This window comes from Mustela nivalis, assembly GCF_964662115.1.
Source record: "Mustela nivalis genome assembly, chromosome: 5".
Taxonomy (NCBI): Eukaryota; Metazoa; Chordata; class Mammalia; order Carnivora; family Mustelidae; genus Mustela; species Mustela nivalis.
This window is the reverse complement of record NC_139024.1, coordinates 90,494,017-90,518,696: the sequence shown is the minus strand read 5'-3', so window position 1 is coordinate 90,518,696 and position 24,680 is coordinate 90,494,017. Positions and strand designations below refer to the sequence as shown.

The following is a 24,680-nucleotide window of genomic DNA, read 5'->3' as shown; positions in this document are numbered from 1 at the left end:
TTTCTTTCACATCCCAGTTGGTCATTGTGGGCACCCCTTATTTTTTTTTTTTTCACTGCTTAATCAAATAGAAACCAAGAGATATAGTAAAAGTAAGTCTTTCACTGCCGTGATAAATATCTCTTTTAATTTCCAGCTATTTTTGCTGTATACAGTCCAGTTTCCCTATATTAGGAGGGAGAAGTTCTAGCATTTTTTGTCATTATTGGTGGACCTTTCATTAGTAGAAACTGGCCCTCTTGTTTAGATTAATACCTACGCTTGTTAGAGCTTTGCCTATCCTTATTTTCAGTCTTTCTGAGCCAGTTGATTTGGATGTAACTATTATTAGCAGCATATATAGTGGGATTTTGACTTTTGCCCCAAATCTTAAGATTTTTTTCTTTAATTTCTTTCAATTGCTTATTGACATAAAATATGTTCTTATCTTATTATCCTGTCTTTTATGTTTCCCTCCCTGTTTTCTTTGTCTTTTATTTGTAACTTCAGAGTCTCCTTGCATTTAAATTTTTTGGTGGTTATTTTTAAATTCTGAGGAAACTTAAACCTATGTGTCTCAACTTATCAGTCTTAAAATTTAATTAGTATTTCTCATTTGATAAATATGCTTTGATTACCTACTTAGTGCCTACTTCCACTCGATCCTGGGGATATAGAGTAGTAGTCATAAAATAGCTATATCCTTGACAGAATGTGTAGCATAACATAGAAATAACCATAGTAGTAATGACAGCAGAGTCCTGTATAGGACTTACTACCTGCCGGACACTGTTCTAAACGCTAGTCTATGTATTAGCTAGTATCACAGTGTACTCATGTGGTACAGTCTATTCTTATTAGGACCCTGATGTACAGAGATTATGCCTTGTGTAGGATCACAGTTAAAAACTGTAAGTGCTTGGAAGGAAAACCAGTGTGTGGATTATCTGGAAAAGGAAAGTAGAAGAAAAGTAGTGATTTTTATCTGGAAGAAATTTCTTGGGTTTAATTGTATATAGTTACTAGCCTCCCTAATTTCAAGGCTGAGTAAAGAAATTTTGCTTTATTTTTGCTTTTCTTTGGCATTTCAGGTAATTTCTGAGCAGAATCACAGATTTGAAAAGATAATGGATTTATCATACTTGTTTTTCAAATGTGAATCATTGTTATCTTAAATCCACAAATTTTCAAAATAGTGGGTAAGAGATTACTGTGTCTTCTTTCACAATTTTTGAAAACACATGAAGGTCCAAGGACATTTGGTTATTTATATATTGATGTGAATCACATTGCTTATATCTCAGTCACTAGCTGAAAGGGATTTGGTCTAAACTATTCTGGTCAGTAAGGAGAAAGGCAATTTTGAACCATAGGGCAATTTAAAGAGTAAAGAATGTTAAGCAGTATGCTATATTGTGTGCTTGTGGGGAAGAAAATTCAAAAGAAGGATGCTAGGAAGTTGAGATTTAAAAAATAATGTGAAAAGGTTTCAAATACCAACTTCATGTTTTCAGAATTTTGAACAGTATTCATCCATATGGGAAGGGGACAGAATTCTCTTAATTATGCCCCTTCAGATCCCTACATAAACTGAGTATAGATGCATAAGGATTAGAGAGTTTTTTAAAGATTATGTGGAAATTAACCACCATTTAAGACAGTATTTTTGTGAGAAGATACATTTTTAACTTTTAAGATATATTTATGAGTTGGAGGATTCTATAATTTAGTTTTAATTATGAACCTTTACATGTTCATTAATTTTCAGTGACACAGAACTGCTTGTCATCTCTAGAAATTCTCTTACAAAGCTTGTTTTCTCTGGAAACAGAAAACTACTAGTTTTAGAAACCAGTATTGAAGAGAAATTTGGTACCTCAGCCTGCTTTCTTGCAACGTTATTTAGGAAGACATTTCTACCTGAGTATAGGACTTGATGATTGTGTTTAAGCCTTTATGTAATGTATGTCCAAGCTACTGGCAATGTCCTAATAGTGAATTCATAATGTAGATATAATTCAGTGTGCTATCGAATAAAAGAAAGCTTGGTTACATATAGGAAAGATATCAGCTTTTTCAGGATGATGAAGGAAAGGTGCCATGGGAGGTATACTTCAACTCTTCTTTCTGTGATTGTACAGACAGTACAAAGATCATGGATTCATGGGCCATCTGGGTGGCTCAGTCAGTTAAGCATCTGCCTTTGGCTCAGGCCATGATCCCAGGGTCCTGGGATTGAGTGCCATGTCGGGCTCCCTGCTCAGGGGGGAGTCTGCTTCTCCCTCTCCCCGCTGCTTGTGCTCACTTTTTCTCTCTCTCAAATAAATAAATAAAATCTTTTTAAAAAAGGATCACAGATTCATGTAGAAACTAGGGAGGATAAATTTATAAAATACTGACTTACAATTTGTTTGATAGGTTGCTTAGGAAAATAGTGAACTCTACAAATAGACAAATTTCTCATGTTGTAAGGATGTATGTCTTCTAAGCAACCCAAGGATAGACATATAGCTGGATTGCAGGAACTACAACCCAGACACCAGTGAAATCAAATTTTTCTTCTCTCTCTGTGTGTGGTAGGTAACATTATGCCAGGTGCTCCCAAATTAGCTTCATCACCTAGAGAGAGCCAGACCCAGTTCTCTGGATTACCAATTTCAAGTGTCAAGGAAGTGACCTCTGTTTGACCCACCTTGTGCTGGGTGTCCAGGCCTAGATTTGGCAATGTGGCTGAAAAGCAGGGCCCTCCTGCCCCACTCTCATGAGGAGGCTTGGAAGGTTAGACTTACAGCGATGGGGGCAGCAAAAGTAGGCAGACCACGCCCAAGCCACTTCCTGCCCCAGACCATTCATCCGTTCATCCCCTCATGGTGTATAGCATGCCCACAAACACACTGGAGTTGGCTCTTGAGCCCATCAGTATCTCACTTCAAGATTCATTTTTGTAATCTAAATCTAGTTTCTTTTTAAAAGCTACAGGGGATATTCCATTGTTATCTGAGACTTAAAGGAAAATGGCTCATATAGAAATCCCACAGAAGTTCACAGAATGACAAAGAGAGAAAGTAAAATATGCTCCAGTCAAGCTTTTTCTCAAAAAACATCCTCACTAAAACTGTAAAACATTTCAACAAAAACATGTCTTCAAATATGTTATTTTAAATACTGTATTACTTAAGCAAATATTTAAATACTATATTAGTTTCTCTGCATACTTGACTTGAATTTAATTCTACCTGTCTGCCAAATATGTTGAAACTCCAAATCCATTTTCATTTGCCAGGTCAAATGTTTATTTTGTTTTCCCACATAATATGCTCTTTAAAGTGTCACAAGCATACCAAATCTGATTTCTTTTTCATAGGGACATGGTAGGTTTTTTTTTTCCCCCCCTCTTCAGTTAATGGCCCAGGAGATGCTTCTCTTAAGGAATATGCAAAGGTATGTTCTTATTCCTGCCTACTAAAGGAACCCTCCACCTTTGTTATTGGAAAATAGACATTAACTTTCTTAAAGGAAGTTTAAAATGTGTCTCCTGGATTTACCTTCATTTTTGAAGCCTTACTATTAATTTCTTATGATCAGAATACCAAAGACTAGTTTTACTAGTTTTACTTAAGTTTACTTAAGTGACTCTGTGTATAAACTAGTACAATGAACAGGTATTGGGCTTTGATGATTTATAAATAACCTTATTCGATTACAAAGTTTCTCTTTTCTTGGGCGCATCTATGTTTATCTAAGTCAGACAATCATTTGAAAATGTGCTCTTCATTTCAGAGAGCATTTACGTGCCTTTGAATATTTCTCTAAGAAAAAAAACAGATTGCTAAAAACTTTCAGCATATTTCAGACAGGCATATTACTATGCAACTTATACGGAAGCTGAATATCTCTTTTAAGAATAAGTAAGATATATACTGAAAGTTTTTAGCAGAGTTCATCAGTGTGTCTAGTTAAGTTTCTTGTATCAGACCTAATTCTCTCCAGAAAGGAGCATTTGAGGGGGAGGTGTTGAAAGCCACAGGGATAGTGATCTTCCTGTCCTTTAACTTCCTGGGAGTGCGGTGGGAAAGTGGGGGGAGGGGGTAGTACCCGGAATTCTTTCTCTCTCCCTCTGTTACGAAAGTGCAGATTCTTATATAGGCCACAGTATCTGTTCCGTTCAGTATCGCAGCACCTTCTGATTTTCTAAATCCAGTGCCCTTCTGTGTGAGCAATGGGAGTCCTGTGGGAAGTTCATGCAGTGGGTGACAGGGCTGTGTCATTGCTGTGGGCGATATGGTGCACACACTCTTCCAGGGTTTTGAAATACCTGGCTGTTTCCCAGAGGTTAGGAACCCGTTGGTTTCTCCCAGTGATTTCTCTTCTAAATCAGAATCACTGCACACCAACTGAGACTGTTTTCCATCATCGACTTGAACAGGTTGTCTGGTCTCTTAAATCTTAGGGCCCACAGTTCTAAAGTATTTCTAAACATTTCAAGACCTCCCTAGGATAGGGAACCACAGAACCACAGATTATCAGAGCTGTATTCAAGAAGAGAGAATTCAGCCACCAAGGAAGCAACCAGCCTAATGGTTCCCTTCCTGTGTTAGAGGCAAAACCATGACCTAAAGTACAGGTCTTCTGAGTCCCAGGTCTGCATCGTCTTCACTGGGCACTCCAGCCCTCACCTGATGATGTAGAATGGCCCTCAGAATTATGTAAGAATATTTTACAGCTTTAGATTAAGATTAGGACTCCACCGTTACTCTTTAGCACTGTAGATTTTGAATATAGAGAGAGGTGAAGTTGTATGAATCCTGTGATGTACCCCCTTCTTTCCTTTTCAGATACATCTTGAAAGGCATCTCATTCGCTTGTTGTTTGTTCTCTTTCTCACCAAAATAAAACTGCATAAATGTAGGACCTCTTGAAAAGTTTGCAATATTTGCCTTTTTTGCAATTTTAAGTTTTTCATTAAAAAATGAAGAAGTGTTTTTCAGATATTATGGCCTGCCTCTTTATTAAAATTCACCCTGCACTGATTTATATCCAGTGCTGAAGATCTTCTCTATCGCATTTGAGTTCATTGTTCTTGGGATCACTTCAGCCCTTCCCATTCCAGTCTACTTCAATCATCTTTTCTTTCTTTGATGAAGTTTGAGATTGGTAGCTTTTCATTGACTCTATCTAGGATTCCACTAAAAGGTAAGAAGAGAACAGGTCAAGAGCGATGTCCCCACCCTGCCAGCCAGCATTTATGCAAAGTGCATAGACTAAAAATGGCAGGGCGTTTAGCCCCCATTGGAGTGAATCATTTGCCAAGCCCATTTTCATATCACTCACCTTCATTGAGTAGTTGTTGTGCCGCCCCTGACTTAGGAAGAGATTAAATGCAGCTAAATCGATTTCTTCTAGACAGAGCATCTCAGTCACTTTGGAATAGGCTTGTTCCTGGTTATTTGTTTGACTTAGTGTTGTCCTTTCCTTATCTTCTGAGAACACTCCATGAAGTTAAAAAATATATAAAATGCATTTTTTTAAGTTGGTGAGTGATGTGTTGGGAGAGAATCTCTTTAGCCTCAGCTCTTATGACTGGTACAGATCAGGCCTAGAAATAGGTATGCTAAATCACATAAATGTGATGACTCCTACCTCAGCCCTATGCCAACATGATAGAGGCAGCTACTTACCACCCAATAACCATTCGCTTCTTCTTTTGTAACAAAACTGATTTGTGGCTGGTGATACTGCCCTCCTGACACAATATGGCCTTCCTCTTCCTACCTGGCCACTAGGTCTGATCATACTACGGAGATCTGGCCAGTAAAATATAAGCCTGAATACTCTATCTAACCACCCTGTTAGTTTTCTTAAAACAGGAGTGCATTTTTTTCCTCACCTTCCTACATCTGATGGCTTTGTGCAGATGTACCATCTGGAGCTCTAAAAGCCGTTCTGAATCGTGAAGACAAAGTCACGGCCTATACATTATTAGATGTCATTTATATCTCAATAAAAGGGATAACTAACTTTTTAAATGGGAAAGAAAAAAAAAGCCACATCTTAGGAAAATGTCAGATCTAATGCTGGAAGATACTGAGGTCCTCATGACTTCAGCAAGGGGTATGTCAAGTCTGAACTTATCATCTCCAGAATCTTGCTTATTGTCTTGCTGGAGACAATCTCGTGTCTTGCTTAAGTAACTGTAATTCTGAATCAAATTGCATGCAACCAAAAATATTTTAACTAGGAAAACCTGGGGATGAGCCCAGGTTGATAAAATTGAGAATAAACTTCAAGAAAGTCATTAATGTCCTAGAATAGGCCTGGTCTGGTATAAAAATAGTTTTATTCACAAGTCATAAATGGAAGGCATTTGACAGTTGCATTCCATTTGGCAGCAGTTAGACTCTGTATTGCCTGATGCTAGTAGAAATCCGGGTTCTCTCAGACAGGGCCTAGCTTATGCCAGCAAAATGAACTCATAAGTTGTGAAACAAAATTTCTTCCTGCCTCATGATGAGAGCAGATAATTCTCAGCTGTCCTGTGAACTCATCACTTTTGATGTGTCAAGGAGGGTATAAAATGGTGGCTTGTTCTGGCCCCTCTCCCACAGGCTTCTGTATGGGCTCTCATAGTCCGCTCCAAAGCGGACACTATATTTTTTCCTTCTTGTTAATTCTTAGATTATTGACAAATTAAGTCTGATTTTTTTATATCAAAGGAATATTTTGTCATGTGGCTACGATAGTCAAGGAACTATCCTACTTACAGGACAAGTGTTAATATCTGAATGAGTTTCAGACTAAGTCTTGTATTATTTAAAGGGTTGCGTTTATCCAGACTTCCCTACCCTGAAAGATTGAAGAAATCATTCAGCATTTATTAGATTTACTTTCTCTTACATTCCAGAGGAAAACAGGAAAAAAGACTTGATGTTAGGTTTTGTTGTCGTTGTGGATCAAAATACCCATGCTTATACTTAAGAAATTAAAATGCTGTGCCATAGAAAATAAGTCTCATCTGGGCTGTATGTTTTTCTACCCTCTAAAGAATACTATGCAAAGGAGGGTCTATAAAGTACTGCTTCATTTCACTGTACTTATAGGATACCCGATGTGGTACAGAAGGAGTCTCACTTAAAAGTTGTGTAGAAATCAAATTTTAGTTCATTTCATCATATTGTAAATGTACCAGGAAAGCACCAGTATTAAAGAATTCTAAGAAGTTGACTTTTATGCTATGAAGAATTTTAATTTGTTATTTTAGCAAGATCACATGTTCACCATTCATTTCAGTGTTGCCTACATGGTGTGTTTTTGTGTTGTTTTGTTTTGTTTAATGCCCCTACCTGCAGTCAATCTGGTTACGAAGGCTGTTGCTTCAGTGACCATCAGGGTTATTGGACAGCTGTGACCAGCCAACTAAACTCTGTTCTCCCCACTCTCACCTCACGCTGCCCCCCCTTCTTATTTCTTACTTCTTCAAAGAGGATGACCTTTCCAGACAGATGAGGCCATGTTTATGTCACAGTAATGCACTCCCTCCTAAAAGCTACAAACTGACAACACATATGTGCGTGCTTGCGTGTATGCGTGCACACACACACATGCACGCACACACCATATTATACATCCGCTCTCCAGTGCTGAGTATATTTTTTCTCCGGCTTCATTTTCCTAATCAAGGATGGGTACAGTCATCACAAAAGGTGATAAAGCCTTTATTATGGAATGACAGAATTATTTTTCTCTTTCAGGAAACTATGGCATGTCTGTCTTCCTTCTAATGTTCTCTTTAAACTGCGTGGTATTCTAACCAGAGCACTAGCTTTGGTTAGACAGATTTCGGTGTTCAAATCACAGTTGAAACCTTTTCCTGTACCAGGGTAGCCTTGTTACCCTAGACAAATTAATGTTTCCAAGTCTCAGATTCTTCCACAGAACCTGCCTCTTAGAACTGTTGGGAAGGATTTGTGGTAACAAATATAATGTACCTAGCTCAGTACCCAGCACCCCCAAGTAGTAGCTATTTTCTCACACCACATCTTCTCTATAAAAATGTGCAATATGGGGAAATTTCCAGGGTACACATACAAATGGAATTGAGTTTAGATACAACCTTCCTCTCATAACGAGTACAACCAGAATCAGTGAAGGAATTTACAGCATCTATGAAAGATCAAATTATTGGGGCTATCTATCTAACACTGCCTGCTCTCCTCCAGCAAAATGACTGAAAATTCAGTGTGCTTCTTCAGAAGTCACTCTGTAGTTTTGTGACATTTGTTCACTTATATCTTACTAAATATTCATGTTAGAATGCATTTCTAGATCTTGTCAAAACTGCTCATAGTTCAAGTTTTAGGGTTTTCAGTTCCATAAAAACTAAACCAGTTTCTTACTAGAGCCACTAAAGAACATTTCAGTTAGAGTGTTCTAGATTACTGCACACTCTATAGGTATGTAAAATGGTAACATATAGTAGTAAAGTATAGTTGTACCCTTTGAGTAATTTCACTCGGGTCAAACTTACTTGGATAGTCCTGTCTATATTCAGAAAGAAAATTCTATATTTAAAGGAGCTTTGTTAAAGGAGTCAGTGATACAGTGAAAAGAGCATAGGTTTGGAGTAGGAATCATAAGTCTTTCTAGCAATATGTCCTGCCTTTATGAAAAGCCACAGAAACTCTAATCCCAGTACTGAACACATGACTCAGCTTGGCTTCTCAGATCAGAAGGTTTAAGGAGAGATTGGGGTGGTAAGGCTGGCTGAAGAAGATACAGAATTGTCTATACTAAATTTTGCAGATTTTCTGTAAATTAAAATTATTTCAAAACAAGTTTTTTTAAAAAGCCACAGAGAGTAAGCAAGCTTTAGTTTCTTTGTCTCTAAAATGGAGACGTCACTAGCAGCAGATCTTCCTACCTCTCACAGTTGTTGAGAGGACCAGAAAGTGAGACAATATACACGAAACTCAGAAATGCTGCTGTTCTGTGCTCTGATTCCTCCTCACTTGACTTCACCCATTTTCCCACCTCTGAGTTTCCCTTGTGCCAGCTGCCAAAGTTGCCCTCTGCTTCTTTCAAGTTTTTGTGGTTGCTTTAAGGTGAAACTGTGCCTCACCTCACCAAGTTACTAAAACAATTCTCCTTTCTTCATCTTTCCTCATAATCCATTCCACACCCTCTCTGTGGCATGCCTGCTGTAAGCCTTCTTACTTAAGAACTGGGCCTAATGGCCACTGACATTTAATCAAATAACAGTTAGAACACATTTACTTATGAGTAAAGGCTGATTAAAATTTGGGCACTGACATCTGAGGATGGGAATTTCATCATCAAATATCTTAACAGAAACCATTTTGTTAAATAACCATAATTATAGGTTTTACATTTATGATTCCAGGGGATTTTGCTGCTCTGCATTCTTTGAAGCCCACGAGGCTGTCATAGTGTTCGGGCTGCTGGAAACACCGAATCTGAGTGCAGCCAGGGCTTCTTCAGGAGATAAATCCCTCCAGTGCTTAATCTTTCAGAGATCTTGAGAACACAGTGATTATAAAGATGGTGTCTGGTTTCGTTTATTTTCTGAGTTCAGTAGGTAGAATTTTTTAAAGAGAAGAGTTGAAAATAGACATTCCTTTTCTGAATGTGTAGACATTTCTGCTTTTTTTTCCTGTTAAATATATAGGAATTTTCATGTATTACATTGGAAACAAAAGCAGTTTCGATAGCTATGATGATGACTGTTGTATTCATATTATAGCCATATTTGGTCAAGTCTGTTGCTGGTGCTTTTCAGTGATTAAAACTTGGCATACCCTGGAAATCATTTTCTTTCTTTGTTTTATGTTAACTCGTGCTTTCAGCTACATCAGTGACTGTGGCCTATTTCTGTTGATGAACTTGTTCACTTCTGACTCATGAAGACAACTCAGCCAGTTATGAGAAAAGAAACTTCAGCTGTAAAATGATGAAGCACGTTCTTGGTAGGGAATAAACAATTTAATTTGGTTTGTTTTGTTGCTAATCTTACCTCACATGGTACCCAGTTGTAAAAGCCTATTTTTTTCCTCTATAATACATGCCCTTGAGAATTTTCCAGAGACTGGTGACTTCATTTCTTCACTGGGGCATAATCATTATTCATCTTCTCATCACTTTGTTTTCCTTCTTTATGAATTTTTAAAGTGTGTGTGATTCAGATTTACTGTTAAAGCATGTTTTTTGATAGCCCCATTCATATCAAAGTTGGTCTAGAGTAATATTTTCCTTCAGTTGAAAATTCCTAAATGAATCATTTGACCATCGTACTAAGCTATCTTCCTAGTTAGAATACTTAAGTTTACTCTAGGAATAGCCAGTTTTTTAAATGTTGTATATACAACTATAAACATAAATTCTGAACAGGAAAACTTTAAACTGATCGTTCTGATCCATTACTGAGCCAGCTAGTTGCGCTGCTGCTTGGCATTTCTGGTAGCAATAGTGCGGCTTGTGGACAGGGAGGAGGGTCCTAATGCAAGGTGAGCACGGGCTCTGTCACATTGACTCAGGAGCGTTCCAAGTAACAGCATGTGTTTTGGTCCTAATTTTAGAAGCACTCTTTTGTATGTGCCCCACAGATAAACCTGTCATTTTTGCAATAGACCGTAGTGTCAGAACCAAGGAGGGATTTAACTGAAATGACACAACATGATTACATTTTTAAAGATGACCCAGACTGACACATGGGGGTTAATTGTTCCCTCAGTATCGTGGACATCTTGTGAATCTCATGTCTAAAATGGCCTCAGTTCTGAAACCAGATACAGAAGCATAATGCTTGTTCCTTGAAGGGCAGACAGCGTAGGAGAGTGAATGGTTTTCAAATTCTGTCTTACGATTTTTGGTGTTTCACTGGGGAATACCTTTCAGAGGAGGAGGAAAATTGGAGGACTCTTAAGTCTACTTCCCTTGCCTCTATCAAAGGATCTCTGTTTTTGGCCATTTCATTTATGAGGGTTCATAGCAAAAATAAAGAACATAAACTTTGGATAAGACAGACTTGGTTTGAGATGGCAGCAACCTTATTTGTTTAGCAGCCTTAGACAAGTCACCTAACATCTGAGCTATAGCTTCTTCATTTTAAAAATAAGAACCACATGTGCCCCTTAAGATTATTAGAAGACTTAAAAGAGATAATGGAAAGGACCAACCATGGCACCTGACACATAGTACTGAGTCAACTAGGGGTCGTCCCCTTCCCCTGAGAGCAGTGGTTCTCAGTTGGGTATGATTTTGCCCTCTAGGGGACATCTGGCAATACTTGGGGACATTTTGGTGTTCACAACCCAGGAAGAAATAGGTAGAAGCTGTTAGTATCTAGTCAGTCAAGGTCAGGAATTCAGTGAACATCCTACAATGCACAGGACAGTCCCCACAACAAAGATGTCAGTAGTGCCAAGGCTGAGAAACCTGCCTTCGAGGTTTTAGCTTTTCCACATACAGAATGTAGAATGAATATAAATATAAATATGTATTTAATTCTGCTAATGTTTATGAAACACCTACTGTGTGTCCAGCTCTTTGGGGATTTAGCAGTGAATAAAATAGACATGGTCACTACCTTCAAGTAGCTTTGCATTCTAGTTCAGAGGAAAGGGACAATAAACAAATAAATATGTTAGTGTGGCAGATGATAGCCAGAGCTTTGAATAAAAAGGAGGCAGCGTAATAGAGAATGACCAGCAAGAAACTGCTGTTTTATATGAAGTTGGTCATACACAGCTTCTCTGATAAGGTGATCTTTGAACAGAGACCTGAAGGAAATGAGTGAGCAAGCCAGACAAGTGATGCGGCAGGAAGATCACTGGGTCAGGGCTGTAGCAAATGCAGAGGCTCTGGGATGGGAGTGTGTTTGGCATTCTTGAGAAACCTCAGGATAGACCAGTGTGGCTGGGATACAGAGTAAGGAGGAGAGAGAGTACTAGGAAATGAGACCAGAGAGTTAACAGGGAACAAGACTGTGTAGTGATTTCTAGGCCATCCTGAGAATTTTGACTTTTATCCTATGCATGATGAGACACCATTGGAAGTTTTGATCATAAATGACATGCCCCAGTTTTCATCTTTTAAAGGCTCCCTCTGGCTGTTGTGTGGTGAATGGACTGGCAGGGGTGGGGGGAGGAAGAGTGGAAGCTGGAAGACCCATTAGGAGGTTGTTGCCGTAATCTAGGAGAGAGGATCATGATGGCTCGAACCAAAGTAGTAGCAGCGAAGGTGGAAGGTGATAAAGAATGGTTTATTCTAGATATATTTTTAAAGGTAGGGCTGAGGGGCCTTAGAGGGAATTAATTGATGAAGTAATATAAGATAAAAATTTTATTTTTACATGCAAAAATAAAATCCTTAAAAAAAAAAATTAAATGTATCCCAAGGTAGCAACAAAGGGAGATTCCAAGCAGGAACTCCCTTGTTCTGTTAGAGTTCCATCTATATCCTTGAAGAGGATAATGAGAGCCACGTTGCACTGACAAGCTTCCTCCTCCATAGGATTTTATTTTAAAGGTGCCAGATTTTCCCACTATGTAAGTGAAGCCAGCCTCCATTCAATATGTGTGTTAAACTGCTTGAGAATTTGATCTTTCTAAATGAAAATGGAAAGGTCCACAGCTCTAACTCAAGGTTAAAGAGAAAATGTGGACTACATTTTGTGCAGGAGTGGCTTTATATGTATGTTTTCTAGGCAGGTTTGTAAAATTTTATCCCAAATAACTAAAATATTTAATTATATCCTCCTATATTTGCTAGACTCTAAAGCCATGTCAACTCATCTGGATATTACATAAACCAATGAGAATGCTTAGGAATGTTATTCAGAATACCTAAAGAGCTTACATGTATTAATTCAGTATGTGCACTTTTGAATATGCAGCCAAATAAAAGACACAAAAAAGGGTTACAGCATCCTCAATCAGAAAAATAAAAAAGAGGTCAGTTTTCTTCTATTACTTTAAAGAACTAGTTTGGGTAGAAGCACACATAGCTTCTTACATTACTTGCCAACCTAGTTATTCCAGAGCATGTTTACAGTTTCAGGGAAACGTTAGTAAAAATTAGTACTAACACTGTATGAGGATTTACAACTAAACATGGAATTGTGTGGTTGCGTGGTACTAGATTACAAGGAAAAAAATTATACTTTCCTTAGAGAGCACACATTTTATTCCAGGATAGGAAATAATTTGTTGTGTGTAATCTTCCCACTACTAGCTTAATAAATTCATATTTAAAAAATTTTAATAGATATTGAAACAATTTTAAGTATACTATTTAAGTAACAATTGTATTTTCCTTATGTGACCAATTCATGCTTGTTCTTGATAGTTTAGAATATAATAGAAAAAACTCCTGTATTCATATTAATTAATATATCTAGACCCATTATAGACCCCCCAAAATTCAATATTTTGAAACAACTTTATTATGAACCACTATCACAAATACCCTTTTATGTATTTCTCAATCACTGTTGCTTTGTACTTTCTGGGAATTACTCACTTATTTTTAGCACAAAATTCCCTTTAAACCCCTTCAATGTTCTCCTAGAGTCTATAACTACTTCTTTAGGGAACTTCCTATGATTACTGTAATACATTCTAAATACCTTGGACCCACAAAATTGATTATTTTGAAAAATCATGTGGTGAGAACAAATAAGCACCTATGGAAAGCTTTATTTTTTTAGACAGTGATATAGAAAATTTATTTTCTTTTTATTCAGTTGTATGATTCAGAAACAGTGAGGATTGCATTGGCTCCCTAAATAATACAGTAACATTCTCTTTTCCCCGTCTCTCGCCAGCACTCTCTCACTCTGTGAGGATGTATATCCAAACCTGTGCTGTTTCTCTGTGATTTTTCTGCCTCTTGATAAAAGCTTTGCTTACTTGTGTGTGTGGACATTTATTTAATGACCTCCTGTAGGTCAAGCAAAGTTAATTCAAAAGGAGTTTCTTTACTTTCGAATTCTCTCTCTCTCCTTTTTAAAAGATTTTATTTATTTATTTGAGAGAGAGAACTTGAGGGGATGGTCTGGGAGAGGGGCAGACTCCCTGCTGAGTGGGGAGCCAGACACGGGCTGCACTCGATCCCAGAACCCCGAGATCACGACCTGAGCTGAAGGCAGCCACTTAAGCAACTGAGCCACCCAGGCGCCCCCAGATTCTTTTTATTTTTAAAAATATTTTTTCTTAATGTAATTCACCTAAGAACAAGTTAAAACATCACTGAAATGTGAAAGTGAAAAACTAAAACCTCCCTGTGATCCTAACCCCAGAGATATGTACTATTAAAATATACCATGCATGCTTCTGGACATTTGCACAGACACACACACACACATGTGTGTATGTTTTAATCATAAATCAAGACACAAAGACACCAGTTCTCAACTGCATTTTTCAGTCAATAATCTTAGAACTACAACTTTTAAGGGGATATAAGTGTAGGACACATGGAAAAGTACAGGGGTGTAATCTATCTAGAAAAACAAACGTTCCAGAAGAGAAATCAGGGTGCCCTGAGAACTTCAGAGAAAACTTCCTAAAGGAGGTGGTACCTATGCTGAAGGGGAAGGAGTTCAATACAGTGTGGAGGAGAGGGAGATGGCCAGCACAGTCATGGCGGGGGCGGGGGGGGACACAGGGTAGCACCATGGCAGATGTGACAAAGGGTGATCTGAGTAAAGCACAGAAGATATTAGGTTTGGTGAGAACACTGCTTGCCTATAGAGAATGAGCCAGATTATGCCTGCATTTGGAAGCCAAGCATTTGAGCTTGAATTTGATGCAGTGATCAGCTGAGAGCCATTTGTTTAAGTTTATGAGGCAGAGGAATGGAAGTGGGGTGGGGGGTTCCAGGAGGCCCCAATATGGTAAGGTCTTGCTATATGCCATAGCCTTTTCTCTCTATTTTTATTTAAAGTTGTCATACCCAGATGGGTTGGGAGAGTTAAAATATTTGGAAGGAACCAGCCAGGAACTGGTTGCAGGACTCCAGGCCCAAACTGATGAGCCCTGTAGTTGGGTGTAGAAGCAAAGAAAACATACCAGATGGTTGGAGGGAGACTTACTTGACTCTTGGGTAGGAGAATCCACTTAATTACAGACCAATCCCCAAGCAGAATGAGCACACACCTGGGTACCAAGATGACCCTGCAACAATCCAGGTAAACCCTTTAACCTCAGCTTCTTTATCTGCAGGGAGCTGGGGATATGGTTTCTAAGTTTCTTGAGCAGTCTGTGGTGTTTACTGATCTATTTAGTATCATTCTGCAGATGAACCACGACATAGATGAACATGTATACACATTCCGTAATTTGCATGCCTTCACATTGCTGGATGCTGCCGCCAACCACTCCATCAGAGGTTTTCGACTTCAGCAGCCGATTCCTGTTTAACATGAGGTCGTTGGCAGATTACTGTTGGCATTTTGCCTTTTCCATGCAGAAGGGACTTCACATTTCAATCATGGGACTTCTAAGAGTAATCAAAGTAAGATTTTTTAAAAAAAAATCCAAGGTGGAAGTGAGACAGATAAACTTTCATTTTGGTTTAAAAGTTATGTTCTGTGATTCCGTATTGCTGGAGAAAGATAAATGTCATGTGTCTTGAGAAGCCGCCAAGAGATAATGCCAGCACATAGTTTCTCTAACCTTTACATATGCTTCAGTGAAAGCATGTGGAGAATTTAAATGAAACTGTATGCTGCATAAGTAATCTGGCCTTAGACTGGAAGGAATAGAGGCAAATGGTGATTGTCACTGCTGAAAGTATTTTTCCAAGACACAAGCAGTTTCATGTTAATTGAAATGAAAACATGGTACTGAACATTTAAATTAACAAATCCATACTAGGAGTCTGTTGTGTTCAAGGTATCAAACAAACAAACGGATTACACTAGGTAATGCATCTGTTGGGACATTTCCTTCCCTGTTTTCATTTAGGTAGGACCCCCCAAAAAAGGAGTTCATCTGGCATGGAATTCTGCCTTCTGAGTTTGTTTTACAATAACCAGAAAAAGCTGTAACTTCTTGGTAGTGAGATGAATGACTATTAGCATAACTATTCTCTCTTACCTTTTTAGAAAGCTATTCGAATGAAATTTTGATAATATCGTTGGGTACTTGGAAAATCTTAGGAATAATTCTTCCAAAAATGAGTTTTCCTTGCCCCTATATGGTAATACTTTGTTATGTTGTAATACTAGTAAGGTTTAATTTTTTAAAAAGCCTCTGGGTGTGCACCATGAGTTTCCAAGAGCAGTACTAATACCTAATGAAACCAAAGAGTGGGTAGAATTAACAGATAAGAAGAAAACAAACTGGTCTTGCAGATACAAAAGCATGACTAGTCCAGAGATGACCTTTCATTCCTGTGGCAGTCCATTGTGTAATTTGAGAACATCCAGTATGAACAGAAGCTGTGGTTAATTTGCCCTGATTATTCAGTGATATACCTCAGAGAAGTCATTTAGATCCAAGTTTTATTTATTAGCTTGGCCTCTTTATCAACTATATGTCTTAAAAAAAATTTTTTTTTTTACTTCTCTGAAATCTCAGTGTCCTCAACTGTAAAACGGAGCTGTTAAAACAGTTCATTTTAAAGGTTATTGTGGGGCACTGGGTGGCTCAGTCGTTAAGCTTCTGCCTTTGGCTCGGGTGGCTCAGTCGTTAAGCTTCTGCCTTTGGCTCAGGTCATGATCCCGGGGTTCTGGGATTGAGCCCCACATCAGGCTCCCTGCTCCGTGGGTCGCTTCCTCTGCTGTATTCCCTCTCTCACTGTCTCTCTCTCTCTCTGTCAAATAAATAATATCTTTAAAAAAAAAAAAAAAGGTTATTATGCTGCTCTCTGAAAAGAATAGATAGGCATTGTCAGCCTTGTCATTGTGACCGTGCTGTCCTATGAGGCTTATGATTTTCCCCCTTGCATCTTTTCCAGAGATTTCCTATAGTACCGGGAATAGAAAAGGACTGTCAGTGAGCACTTCCATGTGGACTGGAATGGGTGATCTGAATCGAGGCGGAAGGGAAAGTGGAATCGGGATAATACAGGAAATAGGAACCAAGCTTTTTAAAAGACTTTTGTCTTTAAAAAGCTGCCTGCCATCTGTGGAATTTGGACAACTTAATTACAAATATTACAGTTCCTGATTTTAGATCAGACAACAAAGATTTATACTAATTTCTTTTGCCTCCATCCATCTACCCATCTGCTCATTCAGTGGGCCAGCAACATTTACTGGGGCCCCGGTAAATCCAAGCCAAAAATTGGCCTGAGATTAGAGAAGGAAAACATAGTTACTATCTTTAAAGAACACAGAGCCTATGATGGTTAGATATTTCCTGCCTTTCCCAACTTTGAGGTGATATTGTACAGACTAGAGATAATATAATCAGATGCTGAGTGATTTGGATCCTTTTGCAAGGCCACTTTTGTCCCTTTCCTTTGGTCATTTGAAATAATTCATGGGGAAGAGAGAGAAGTAAACAGAAATTAGCATGATGACCATATCTGTATTGTTCTCAGCATCCTTGACTGCCAGTCCGTGTCTCTAATCTCATTTTGAGTGCATTTGACCATGCTGTGATTAGCACACGTGCGCTGTGTCATGTACTAATCAAGGTTGCTGGTGTTCATAGAACTGCTGCCCAACCTCGCTTACGTCAGAGCACACACAGAAAATGAAATTGTGTATGCCACACTGAGGTAAATGAACAAGGCAGCTTATCATGAGGTACCAGCCCAGGGGTTTTGCTGCCTCAATCTTGTGCAGCGCCTGAAAGGTGGTTGGGGCTACAGTGTGTTTGCACACCTGTGATGTGTTTGCAGCACACCTGTGCACTGTCAGCTACGTTACATTTGGAACACCCTGCATTTAATTACCCCCAGGTTGTGCCTTCTTCGCTGACCCAGGGCCTTACTTAATTTTGTTTGGCCATGAACACTTTGAGCACATTAACTATGGTGGCCGTGTGTTACGGTTTAGTAGGGAATGTATAGACTTTAGAGGATTCCAAAGAAAAATATTGGAGTAAAAACATTACTGTAGGTTGAAGACAGCTTCTCATAATGAAAATAAGCTGACTTGGGAACTGAGAGTCCTGGACTTCCATGCTAATTTGGATCACCTTTGGCAAATCACTTCTCTCTGAACCTCAATTTCCTTATCTTTAAAATGAGGTGGTTTGAACAAGATGAACCCTCCGGCTCTGTAGTTTTGATTTATTTCTTGTTTATTTTTTTTAGAGTATGCACATACACATGCAGGGGGAGGGGCAGAGGGAGAGGGAATCTTAAGCTGGCTCCACACTCAGCACAGAGCCCAACACAGGACTTGATCTCACAACCCTGAGAGCCAGATGACGGAGCCACCTGGGTGCCCCGACATGCCTGGTTCTGTAGATGCCTGTGCATCTTTGCTGTCAAGTCAGCTGCTCTTCCCTGAGCGTTTGCTGTTTGGACGCTTAGTCACTGGCTTCCTGCATGTGCCCTAGGGCCAGCTTCACGGGGCTCCACTATTTGGATGCTAGAGGAATTGAAACCTAAGTACAATGCTTGATGAAGAAAAGATGATAGACACTCAGTCGGGCATCTGAAAGGAATGAAGCTAGCTGGGATCACTGAAAGTCCTTCAGTGTCTTTTAAGTGTGGTTCAGGATTCCCATCTAGCTAAATGCCTCACTTGATTAAACCTGGCAACCCTGACAGCCTGAACCTCTTGGGATGAGTTTTCCTAACTTTCATTTCCAGAAATACTACTCAGATACATGAACCATGTAACCATGTATGCAGAAACCAAATATCAATTGTCCAACTTGTGGAAGAAAAGTCCCATTATGAATTTTCTTTTTCTATATTTATCTAAGTCCTTTCTGTTTCGCATGTGTTGGATGGGATGAGGCTGCCTGGCTGGAGAGCAGCAGAGAAGACTTAGAGGAATGCATAGATAATCAAGAACTAGCCACATTATGGTGATATTAGTGATGGTAGTCCGCCCTGATTGCAGACTAAAATGGTAGCATTTGTTCATTCCACGGAGGTTTCATTGTTCATTTGCCATGTGTCAGAAATTCTTTAGGAGCTAGAAAAAAAATCTGAGAGATCCCTGATACAGTCAGACAAAGCCACATTAATGATACATTGTTAACCTTGGACCTTTTTTTAATAAACACATCAGTAACTGATTCCTGATGTTCAAAATTCTCTCTTGCTGCTGTCCATTAGCATACACTTACTGAGTTATGTATCAAATACACTTAAAAGGGCAAAACTAAATAATGCATTCACATATCAAAAAATACTTCTAAGTAGGAGTGCCTGGGTGGTGTAGTCATTTAAGTATCTGACTTGTTTTCGGCTCAGGTCTTGATCTTGGGGTTGTGAGGTTGAGCCCCACATCAGGCTCTGTGCTCACTGGGGAGTCTGCTTGGGATTCTCTCTCCCTCTCCTTCTGCCCCTCCCCACTAAAATAAATAAATCCTTTTAAAAAATACTTCAAAGTATATAAAAATTCACCCAATAATACACCCTTTAGGAAACATAATGTTTCAGATACACTGCAGAGAGGATCCTCATGCACATATGTGTGTATTATGTAGTGTATGTATGTATATTATGTAATTACGTAGATGATACATGTTCAAAAAGGATACTCGAACCTAGAGGGTAAATAAGTCTGGGTTTATGTCAGCACACATGCATGTTTGTATCTATGGGGTGAGGAGGAGATTAGGAAGGAAAGAAGGGGGGGACAGAGTAGAAGAAGAGAAGCAAGGGAAAAATAGTCAATGGTCTTAGAAGAAACCACAGGAGTTAGTAAATTTTACCTTAACTCCCACCACCCCATCTATCTTTCCTGTACTGAGCAGCAGCTAGTGTACCATTATTCATTCTATCAACAGATATATCATCGGAATTAAGTTGACCACTACCCAAATCAAACAAACTGAAGAAAGAATAATTTCAGTTTAAAAAAATGTAAAAATATCCAGACGTTATTTGTACTTATGTAATCCACAACTATGATAAAGAAAACTTACCGAAAGTCCTTCAAAGCAGAAAAAAAATTAAAATCTCAGGGAATTTTTTCCGTTCCTGGCCAGAATCTCATTCCAAGAAGTACCAGCCTGTCTCATTTCAAAATGTTTCCCTTGCCAAGGAAGCGGAAGCGGTCATATTCTTTCCCACCGAACTATGGGTGAATTATAATTATCCTACCTCCTGTGGGACAATGAAGCAGCAAACATCTGCTATACTGAATCAAAAACCCACGAGTGAAACTATACTAAACTGTGAATCATACGTGGACTCAGATGAAAGGTTTTGTGTTGTGTTTACCTTTTTCTTTATTTTCTTTCCATTTAAAATATGGACTTGTTAGCTCTGGCTCCATGTTCTGAGGGAAAGTAGATAGATTCCATTCATTGACTCTGACTTTAACAATGAAAATCCCCAGCTTTAAGTTAGTACCTGGGCAATAATGATAAACGGTTTTCTCTGTTTGATTTGTTATTATCCCCTAAAAGGATGGTACAATTAAGAATATTTGGCACACAGTCTAAGAAGTAAGATCCTTTAGTTTTTTCACTGTAATGACAATAACAGAGAAGAAAATGGCATTCTAAACTTCTCTTCCAAAAGACTCAAGTTGCAAAACTACTGTTATTTATCATAATTTCAAGTTTCATGATTTTTATGGTAGTACGAAACTGTTTACTTAGTAAAGTCAGGAAAGGAAAATGGAATTTCAATTCTGCATTTTAGTCACAAAGACATAGATAATGGTCTACTTGCTCTGAAATATTGTTTGTGTATCTCTTTATCTATCAGAGAGCAGAAAGACAAACTCGAATTATGGATTCCGCCCAATATGCAGAATTCTGTGAAAGTCGACAATTAAGTTTCTGTAAGTAAATGTTTAATTTTGCTTCATTATATGTTTAAGAGATCATGTGTTACAGATATACAAAAGTATGGCACAATCTCCGTTCCTTAGAAATGGGTGAATTTAACATATGCATAGCTATAACTTAGAAATAGCCCCTACATTGTAGGGAACTCTACAAAAGATTTTACCCCACTCTACTATTTTGTAATGAATAGTCTAAAGAAGTTTTAAAGTAAGACACAGAGAGCCATGTTAATTATTTGCATTACTTTTAGTCCAAATACTTCCATTTTCTTTAACATTCTCATTTTATTTTCCAGTTTCTTCATCCTGTTGACACTAGTATGGCTGATCATTCTTGACCCCTAATGGACTTTAGTAGCACAGTCATGACATTTAGAAACCCCCAATATTAATAAATACCAAGCTTTCCATGTATTTATGCATACTCATATTACCACAAGGAAACGTATCAATAGTCTCTTCCATTTTTGTCTGTAACCCCCTACTGTGACAAGCTTTCAGTGTTAGCCAAATTCATCAGTCTGTAATATTCATCAGCTCTTGTAACACTAATAACCTAATGATAAAATTAGGACTGTCCCATCACTGCACAGAGGCTTACTGAAAGTGCATAAAGGCTCATGGTAAATAGTGGGCTCGATTGTGTAGCGAACATCCTTACCACAACAGTTCAATGATGACTAAGCCTCTGAGGGGAAAGGTCAAAGAGCAAGTGTGGTGAAAAGTCCAGTGAAAAATCTGACAGAAAAGCACATGACCCTAGTCTGAGGGATGGGAGACACAATGGTATCTTTAAATGGAAAACTGTTCTGTGGTCATAATCACAATGTATTTGATTTGAAAAAAGAAAAGGAGAGCTTCATTTATAGATCATAAAGTGCAAATAAATGACACATTTCAAATAGTGCCCCATGTAAATGTCAGTAAAATATAGGAAAACATGTTTTGGAAGCCTTTTTTCCTAACTAAATATACTTTGCAGTCTGACTAACAATTTGGCATCATACATCTGTGAAGCATTAAGTAAATGACACTTCAGATCATGGCAATTTCAGCAAATGAGGGGTTTTTGTATTGTAATTTTTAGGTTTAAAGATGGCATTCAAGTCTTTTATAAGTATAAATCTCCAGTTTATAAAGTAACATTTAGTGCTATTCAACTATTTTTTAGAATCATATTTTAAATGTAATTCACTTAAAGGAACAGAAGTGCTGTTTTCACACTAAAATGTGTAGTCACTGAAAGGTCCTAATACATCTTGTGTTCGAAAATCACATTTTTAACAACGAATTTTTTGTTTATAACTCAGTAATAAAATGTAATAAATTAAAAATTAATACTTTCCCTTTCTATATAAAATAGTTATAGTTTAAACAGTATATTATGCTTACTTTTTTTTTTTAAAGAAGAGAGATTTGGGCATTTAAAAATATTTTTTGTCTGACGCCCATACATGCTTCATTATGAAACCCGAGTGGCAGAATCTGTTTTATATGCCAAAATGTTGTGGTTGGGAATGCTTAATCCAAGTAGGTCAGCAAATTCAGAACTAATACCCATAACTGGTCAGAATGTTAGGCTCTTTTCATTTCTCCCCTTCTGATAAATTACCAGGGTATAGGAATGACGATCCAGCCGTATATATCTTCTTAAATATTTGATCATAGCATTCACTGATTGGGACTACTGATGCATTTTAAAATTTATGAGTGTGTGACTTTATAGACTGAAGGTAAGTTGTAGAATTGGGATACTGATCAAACTCACCAGACTTTTGTTTTTATATTTATGTAAGTTAGTCATTTCCCTTAAAGTTTTTTAAAATCTGATATTCATGTTAATTCACAAAGATTAAATTTAGTTATAAATTGCTAAATCTTTTTCCAAGCCTTTTCCTTCAGCCTTTTGTTTTTATGTGGATTTTTTAAACAAATACATAGATTTTCTTTTTTAGTTAATCTGAGAGTCTTTTTGTATTTTAATTGATGATTTTAATTTATGTCTGTTCAGTTACTTATACATTGGGTTTAAATGTGCTGTCTTTTGGGGGCTTTTTGTTGTTGTTGTTGTTTTTAGCTTTTGGTCTTGGTGTTTTAAATTTACTGTGCCTTTTTTATTTGCTTTTCCTCCTCCTCTTCATTGTTCTGTTGGATTAATTGGATTTTCTTCATTCCATTTTTCCTCAACCAGTTTGTATAGTGTATATTTTAGTTCTATTATTTTAGTTGCTATCCTTAATTTTTTTAATATGTGTCTTTGACTTTAATTTTTTTTAACTTGGTAATTAGTAAACATGCCTTGTCAGCCTAATTTTGTTTTTTCCAAGGCTCTGTAAGTGCTTAAAGCATTCATTTTTGTCTTAAAAATGCTTTATTTTGCCCTCATACTTAAATGGTAGTTCAGTTGGGTAGGAAATTGTGGGCTATTAGTTATTTGTTAAAACAGGATATCATTGTTTTTTAGCCTCTGTTGTCTCTGTCCACATGTCCTGTATGTTCCTTGTGGGAGAAACTAAGAGAAGAAGATGTGACCCCCAAGCCCTCTGGTATATGGGGAAATAAACAGGTTGGCAGTCAATGACTGGTCAATAAATACGTACTGAAGGAAAGAAATAAGGAACCTCTACCATAAAAGACTCCAGGGAAAACCATGCCCTCTGAGAAAGAGTATTTGCGATTAATCCAAATAGCAGTAATTTTGAAGAGATTGAAGTCATGGAAGAATTTCTTCAGAGTAGAATGAGCATTACGGAGGGCCTGAGGGAAGGATCAGGAATAGAAAGACGGGTGAGAGGGATGAGGTAGAAATAGTGAGATAGTATCCAGACATGTGAGAATTGGATATTGAGAGAAACTTAGATTTTACTAACGGTCAATGATGAGAAAAAAAATTTCCCTGATTATCCTTCCTCCTGATACATTGAGAAGAGCGGTAAAGATGAAGGAACTCATTCATTCTGGTGCCCCTACATCTCGATGGAAACCTACTGTCGTGTAGGAGCGCCTGTGCCTTATTTGCTGAAACGAGCAATACTGTGGGAAGGTCTGTCTCTGAAGCCAGCTTTCTGCAGGTGACAGGGAATTATCTCAGGGAATGTTCACCTGTTGCTGGAATAGCAGTAACTCACAGTGGTTTTATGGGACCCTCTGTATAACTTTCCTGCTACTGAATAGTTGAGACCCTACCCTTTTATTAAAGAAGTAGCTTTCATTCATCTATTCATTCTTTTTTTTTTTTCTGGAAATATTTATTGAGAGACTGCTGATGCCAGGCAGTATTCTAGGTGCTGGGGATACAGTGGTGGACAGCTGGTCCTATCCTGTATTCTCAGTTCTTAACATCTCATGAGGGAGCTACCAGTTCTGTTGTTTGGGTGGACAGATCCTACAGAATACTAAGAACTATCCTTTCCCTCTCTTTTCAAATAAATCGTTTAGTGCATAGTTACAAAATACCTTGTTTCTGTGTTCTTAACAACCTGTCTAAGGGAGAAGTGAATAAGGTACATTTTATTGATCTTGCCAAATTGCCGCCTATTAACTTTGACTTCAGAAGTATTCCACAGATGTTGAACAAGTGTTTGTGAGCTAATGCAGCTGACTAGTTAGATGGAATGTTGCCTGTCAGAGAGTATGTGGAAGATTGGTTACTTTAGGGAGATAGCTTTAAGAGGATTATCATAATTCTGCCACAGTTGACAGCTTGGACATGCACTTCCATAGCAAGACTTCAAGTCTTCTGTGATTTATTGGG

At 38.0% G+C, this 24,680-nt stretch overlaps 1 protein-coding gene across 7 annotated transcripts in view; it reads left to right on the top strand.

Moving 5' to 3' along the window:
* Window positions 1-24,680, top strand: part of SUPT3H (SPT3 homolog, SAGA and STAGA complex component) — a 574,965-nt gene that overhangs the window by 417,391 nt on the left and 132,894 nt on the right. For all 7 annotated transcript variants that reach the window (XM_082733219.1, XM_082733218.1, XM_082733217.1 and 4 more), the window contains one exon: window positions 20,845-20,920. In XM_082733219.1, coding sequence (XP_082589345.1) covers window positions 20,845-20,920 — 76 coding nt within the window. The remainder of the gene's footprint in view (window positions 1-20,844; window positions 20,921-24,680) is intronic.